Genomic DNA, 7,176 nt, shown 5'->3' with positions numbered 1-7,176 from the left:
TGTGCCTCTTAGTCAAGTAGATACAAGAGACCAAAGGGGCAGCTTCTGTCCAGAGATGAGATGGGAAGGCAGACAGAGTTAGGAGCTGGTTGAATGCTCATGGGGAATCAGGGGCAGAAAGGAGGATTTTGCTGTCATAGAATGGGGCGAGCAATTAGGGTCTCATAACAATGTATGTAAAAAAAAATTTTTGTATGGGAGACTAACGAAATATAAACTTCATTTAATTACAACAATAAAAACAAAAAAGAAGCACACTCTTCACAAGTATCATTTTATGTCCCATAGTCCAGTCTAATCTTTGTCTGAAGAGTTGGCCTCAGGAATAGTTTTAGTTTTGGGCTAACAGAGAGTCTGGTGGTATGTCTTCCAGGGTCCCTCCAGTCTCAATCAAACCATTAAGTCTGGTCTTTTTACTAGAATTTGAGTTCTGCACCCCACTTTTCTCCTGCTCTGTCAGGGACTCTCTGTTGTGTTCCCTGTCACAGTGGTCATTGGTGGTAGCTAGGCACCATCTAGTTCTTCTGATCTCCGGCTGCTGGAGTCTCTGGTTTATGTGGCCCTTTCTGTCTCTTGGGCTAATATTTTCCTTATGTCCTTGGTGTTCTTTAGTATTTTAGAATTTTTAAAAAATATTAAGATAATATTTGTTTAAACTTGTTAGAACTCTACAACCGCTCTTTCTATCTCTTCAGTAATAATTCCCCTTTTTATTCTTCAGAAGGACTTTCTCTTTTTGCTTTTCAGAGGTACGTCTTCTTTTTGCTCTTCAAAGTATTTCCTGTTTCTGCTCTCATTGGCAGAATCTGGGAGACTGTTTTTCTTCATGCTGATGAGTAGGTTTATTAACTTTCTTTGTGACTACCTTGAAATTTATCCCCCCTTCCTAAGTTTAATCCAGTCTTTTGTTACTTGATAATCACCTTGACTTCCTCTCCATTTGAAAGTTCTGTATGTTCACCATTTATTCCCTCTTTTATTGTTCTGACACTGTTGTCATTTACAGATTGACGTCTCTGGCTCCCTGTTGTAGATCTTTTAGTTTTGTTTAATCCTTGAGAGTTCGTTACCTAGGTTGGTATCTGGCTGATGCTGACTTGTGTCCTAGATTCAGGTTGTTGTCTCTCCTCGTTTCTGTTCTATGTCCGTTTCTTATTCCATTTGGTGCTTGGTTGACTTCTTTATCCCTTCATTTGATGCTTAGGGTTCCAGGACTGAAGTTTGTATCTGTTTCAAGTCTTTGCTGTAGAGGGACAGCGTGGTGCCTCTGTCTATAACACCATGTTGGCTCCACCTGTGCCTCCCTTTTCTTTTGGGAAGATGAAGCTGTCACCAAAATATTCCCTGCAATCCTGGCGCCCAATGGCCAAAAAGAAAACACCATAGCCATGCCTTTTTAAGTAAAAGAATCTATGATCTGGAAGCCCTTTACTTAAACACAGTAAGAAGTTGCTGGTCTGGTTGCTACTTGCTGTTGAGTCAGTTCCGACTGTGGCAACCCCTTCTGTGCAGAGTAGAACTGTACTCCATATGGTGGGTTTTTAAGGCTGTGATATTTTTGAAGCAGATAATCAGGCCTGACTTCTGAAGCATCTCTGGATGGGTTCTAACTGCCAACCTTTTGTCTACAGTAAGAAATAGCAGTTATTAAACCTCTATAAAACTTTTTTTTTAATTGTGCTTTAGGTGAAAGTTTACAGAGAAAATTAGTTTCTCCTTCAAAAATTTATACACATTCATGAGAAACTATTTGTTCTGTAAGCCTTCACCTGAAGTACAATAAAATATAAAAAAAAAAAAAAAATACTGGATATTGATGTTGTGTGAATAACTATAATAAAATCAATCTATGTTGAAATTTAAAAAAAAAATTTATACACAGATTGTTTTGTGACATTGGTTGCAATCCCTGCAATGTGTTAGCACTCTCCCCCTTTCCAACTCGGGCTCCCCATTTCCACCTCGGGCTCCCCATTTCCATTCTTCCAGTTTTCCTGTCCCTTCCTGCCTTCTGGTTTTTGCTTTCGTGAAGGTGATGCCCATTAAACCTCAATAAAATTTTTCATTAACCTACAATAAATTCCACTAAACCTTCTCCTGTTCTCGAATGTACCCTTTTAAAAATCATGAAGCTCTTTGAATGTTACTCATATGCCTCTGGTTTACATGGGTAAAAGGGTAAAAAGAACACAGAGCAAGCCAAGTTCACAGCAAGTTGCCTCAGTTTTCTCCTCTGTTGTTTTAAGTAACAGCCAGGTAATCCCTCCATTGCAGGGGACCTAGAGATCTCTTTACCTCTGAGGGGATTTGAGGGCCCCACAATTTCTAATCAGATTATTCTCTGGGCCCTTTAAACATGCTCATTTTTCTCCACTGCAGGGGTTCTTCAAGTGTGATCCCTCACTGGTAGCAACAGGCCTCACCTGGGAACTTGTTAGAAATGCAAATTCTCCGGCCCCACCTCAGACCTCCAGAATCAGAAACTCTGGAGGTGGAGACCAGTGACATGTCTTTTACAGGCTCTCCAGGTGATTCTGATGCCTGCTAAAGTTTGAGAACCACTGTTCTAGTACATTGCATTGTGGTTGAAGGGCATGTTAAAGGGGAGCTGGGTGGTGGAAGAAATCCACTTCTGAGGGGAAAGTGTTTTATAACTAGTATGTTTAGTACTGCTAGTACATGATGCTAATAAAAAGCAGATTGATCTTTTAAGCTGTCTGTTTTCAAATTCTATACAGGTGATGAACCCTGCACCCACGGAAGGCCATTCCATATCCTCCCCCACACAGCCACCACCACCACCACCTCCCACCAATCCTACCCACCTACTGCTATGCCATAGCTATTATCAGTGTTCTATAGGTAGATTGTGTTTCTGGGTTAGGATTCACTGGCTCTCTCCCCTCTCTAGATTCCATTCATTGCCTTGGCTTATGAGAAAGCTGAAAGAGACATAATGAACAGGAAGCCTCGCCACAAGAAGGACAGACTAGTGAACAAACCACTCGTCCTCTACTCTTTGCTGCACGTTGGTATGATAAGGGCATCTCTTACCTGCCACACAGAGAATTCTTTTGAGACAGGACACTATTGTGGTTTTTCTTTTGGAATGGTTGGAATGACAGGAGGGACTGAGAGGAAAATTATAGAAGCTTATCTCTTATCTCTCTTATTCTTTTAGGCGTCATAGTAACCCTGGGAGCTTTTGTTGTTTATTTCACCGTTTACGCACAGGCGGGGTTTAGACCCAGCACTCTCATTGGCCTCCGGGTAAAATGGGAAAAGGATGATGTGAATGACTTGGAAGATAGCTATGGACAAGAATGGGTAAGGGAGGGGAAAGCTCTTCCCTGAGCATCCTATTAGTTTTCCCCTCCTATCACTGTCTTGCCCTGAGTGAAGCTGAAATTTATTTTCCCAAACTGCCTTAGTGAGACAGAAAGGGTGAAACTTTTCTCAGTTACTAGGACTTAAGGACACATTGTTTGGCTTTTGTCATGACTCAGACACATCTCTCAAATTAGATCCCTGGAGCTAAATGTTTTACATTAGTTTTGCAATTGGTATGAAAGAGTAACCGGTCCAGCAACACTCACAGTTAGACCAAATAAATTAATCTCTACTCCCCTGGTTAAAGGAAAAAAAAAATGTCTCTCCAAAGACAAAGAGGTGATCTGCTGTCAGTCTTGGTGAGGTGGGAAAGGGAATAAAGCTTTACAGAAATGCATTGAAATTTCCCTAAAGTTTCCCATGTGAGTCTCATGGTCTCCGCCTCTGCTCCCTGACAGACGAGGTACCAGAGGCAGTACCTAGAATGGACAGGTTACACAGCCTTCTTCATTGCCATTATGGTTCAGCAAATAGCAAATCTGATCATCAGGAAAACCCGGAGAAACTCCATTTTCCAGCAAGGTCTCTTCAGGTATTGACAGTGTCTTGTCTCATAGCTTAACTCTGGGCCTGCAAGGTCAAGGGTCAAGAGGTCTGTTGATTCAAAGGGCCCAACTATGGCCTTGCCTTTAATGCACAAGGCATTAACTCTGCTGGATGACATCAGTCTGTTCAGTGGCAGCATCACTGTCCCATGTGAGTTTAGAATCTCCTTACTTTTTTATGTCTTGCAGCAATAAAGTCATCTGGGTAGGGATTGCCTCACAGATCATCATAGCATTAATCCTCTCTTACGGCCTTGGGAGTGTCACAGCCCTGAATTGCACTATGCTCCGGTGAGTTCACCTTGCAGTGGTGGTGGGAAGGAAAGAACCTGCCCCCATTCTGAGCTATCTCAAGGTAAATCAACCTTAGGATTTTAGAGATTTCTTTCCCCTCACCAAGTCAGTTTTCCCAGAAGAGGAAATGGGTTTTCCAAACTTTATTATCCCATCTTTAATCTCAACCAATAGGTCATTTCAAAGGCAAATGTTACTTCTTACCATCACAGTCCAGATTAAATAAAAAGCTTTTCACCTTTATATTGTGACCCAATGAATTTGTATATTCAGTAAGACAGGGAAAATGAACAAGAACCCCTCTGCCTATTAGTTTAGGTTGGGCCTTTCCTTGGGGTACACTGGGACTCACCTTCCTTCCTTCTGCTTCCAGGGTTCAGTATTGGTTTGTGGCTTTGCCATATGCTATTCTGATTTGGGTATATGATGAGGTGAGAAAACTTTTCATCAGGCTTTACCCTGGAGGTAAGTAGTAGTATGATATGTGAGGTTTTGTTTACCAACTTCAACATACTTGATTTCTAATTGACTTTTTTCTACCTCTCCAGGTTGGTGGGATAAGAACATGTATTATTAGATCATCTTATAGTCCAAGTCTCCCAACTGCACATTGATGACGTTATTCATCTTTTGGCCACTAGCTTAACATCTCTTGGGCAGGCAATGGGGACACCATCAAAATTTATACACGAGAAGGAAGAAAACAGTGTGAGAGATATTCAGCTGATGTTTTGCCCTTCAAAGCTGAGATACAACTGTTTGCATATGATTTTTATCTCTATCTCCTTGTTTTAAAATATGTGAATTTCAAGATAATAATGTAAGGAAGAGGACATGTTTATATGTACATAACTTTCAAGTCTTGTGTAACCCCAGTATCTGCTGGAGTCTTACTGCTCCTTCAGCTCTAGATAGGAAAGCTCAAACCTCCATTCCATACTCTCTTCAAAGACCTCCCTAAGATTTCCAAAAATTCCTGGGAAAAAGCTAAATCATCTGAATGCTTACACAAGATGAAGGTGGCAGCAGGTTTACATCATAGTAATATAGACAACCTCAAGTTTGACTCTTAAGATGTCCTTCTCAAAAGTCCTCAGCCATCTTGCCATGACACAGTTTTCCTGGCTGCATCAGCCCTCATCCCAACTTCTGGCCATCTCAACAGTCCTTTTAGGATCTACTTCCTCCCATCTTATGTTCCCTCTTCCCCCCCAAATTGCCCCTCCCCCTACCTCTAGATCTCTAATTTAGCTTTTTCCAACCCCTTCAAAACTGAGCTCCATTTTGTATATCCTAACTCAAAATGCTTAGTTGATCCAAAGGGCCTCATTTACCAGGATTTCACCTCGGGAAAAAGCCATTGTGGTTTAAAAGTATTATCTATTTCTTGTAAAACAGCTGCAAAGCATGCTGTAGCACTAATTTTATGAAAATCATGTTTCATGTTTTCACTTAGGTTTATTCATGTGTGGCATGTACATCCATGTTGGCAGGCCAAGAGAGGCCTCATTTATAAATAAAAGATGGTTTTAAAAAAAAACAGGTCTAATTGTGATGTTCTAGTCAGAGCTTTTTCAGAAGCAGATCATAGGACACAAAAAGGAAGCATGATTTTAATTTTTTTAACCTTTTTCAGTCTTTTTACTTATCTACAGAAGGTCAGAAAATGTAGGACCTGCTTTCTGAACTCTCCCTCACCAGTATTCCTGCTCTGTATGCTATGCCTTCTGATGTGACCACATTTCTGAGTCAGGGTTTCTATAGGAGTGGTATATCTTCCATAAGCAACATTCTAGGGAAAATAATTTTCACAGCCTTTCCATCTATTGCACACCCAATGCAAATCCAATCTGACGAAAACCTGAAAATTATATTTCGTTAAACTTTTTTTCACTCAAATGGCCTACCCCATCACCTTTTCTCCATCACAGTGATTAAGTCATATGCTCTGCTGGTATTGCTGGAACAACAAAAGGGAGATTGAGAGCTCTAGTTCTCTACCAGAGTTTTCTCAAGGATCACATTTAGGAGCAGGAAATAGGTAAGGGTACCATTATTGTAACTTTATGTAAATAAATTATAATGTGCAATGTGTATTAAGTGTGTATATTTAAGTTAAAATAATGTTGCTGTCCACAAGGTTTTTAATCTCTATTTTCTGCCACAATTATCACTGGACTAATCTTGCATCAGTAGTTCTGGTGAACTGAAAAACTTTTGTAGCGATAGTTTGGACAGCATGGTAATCGCCTTCTCATTCCAATCTTGACAAGGGCCTATACTTTCTAGATTTCTTTTTCCTGCCAGGCAGTCAGAGTGTTCTTGGCTGTGGTGGTCTGCAGCTCTGTCCTGCCAGAGCATGATGTCTTCTCCAGGGACTGGTCCCTCCTGATAACATGTCCAAAGTACGTGAGGCCAAGTCTCACCATCCTAGCTTTTAAAGAGTATTCTGGCTGTACTTCTTCCAAGACAGATTTGTTCATTCTTCTGGCAGTTCATGGTATATTCAATATTCTTTGGAAACACCATAATTCTAAGACATCAATTCTTCTGTCTTCCTTATTCATTGCCCAGCTTTCACAAGCACATGAAGCAGCTGAAAATACCATGGTTTCGGTCAGGTGCACCTTAGTCCTCAAAGTGACATCTTTGCTTTTCAACACTTTAAAGAGGTCTTTTGCAGCAGATTTGCACAATGCAACGCATTGGTTGAGTTTTTTTTTTTTTTTAATTGTGCTTCAGGTGAAGGATTACACAACAAATAGATTCTCATGAAACAGTAGTACACATATTCTTTTATGACATTGGTTAAAAACCCCACAACAGGTCAACCCTCTCCCTTCTCGACTTTTTTTTTTTTGGTGAAAATATACATAGCCAAAGATACACCATTTCAAAAATTTCTACATGCACAGTTCAGTGACATCGACTACACTCTTCCAATTGT

At 40.5% G+C, this 7,176-nt stretch overlaps 1 protein-coding gene across 1 annotated transcript in view; it reads left to right on the top strand.

Moving 5' to 3' along the window:
- The window catches only part of LOC101351027 (potassium-transporting ATPase alpha chain 2-like), a 48,776-nt gene extending 43,970 nt beyond the window's left edge, over positions 1–4,806 (top strand). The window contains 6 exon segments of the mRNA XM_012559548.1: positions 2,912–3,032; positions 3,182–3,327; positions 3,789–3,922; positions 4,125–4,226; positions 4,603–4,694; positions 4,778–4,806. Of these exon segments, the coding sequence (XP_012415002.1) occupies positions 2,912–3,032; positions 3,182–3,327; positions 3,789–3,922; positions 4,125–4,226; positions 4,603–4,694; positions 4,778–4,806 (624 nt within the window).
- Positions 4,807–7,176: the final 2,370 nt, after the last annotated feature.

Source organism: Trichechus manatus, unplaced genomic scaffold, assembly GCF_000243295.1.
Source record: "Trichechus manatus latirostris isolate Lorelei unplaced genomic scaffold, TriManLat1.0 scaffold00264, whole genome shotgun sequence".
In the NCBI taxonomy this organism is placed as follows: Eukaryota; Metazoa; Chordata; class Mammalia; order Sirenia; family Trichechidae; genus Trichechus; species Trichechus manatus.
This window is presented reverse-complemented; position numbering and strand designations above follow the sequence as displayed.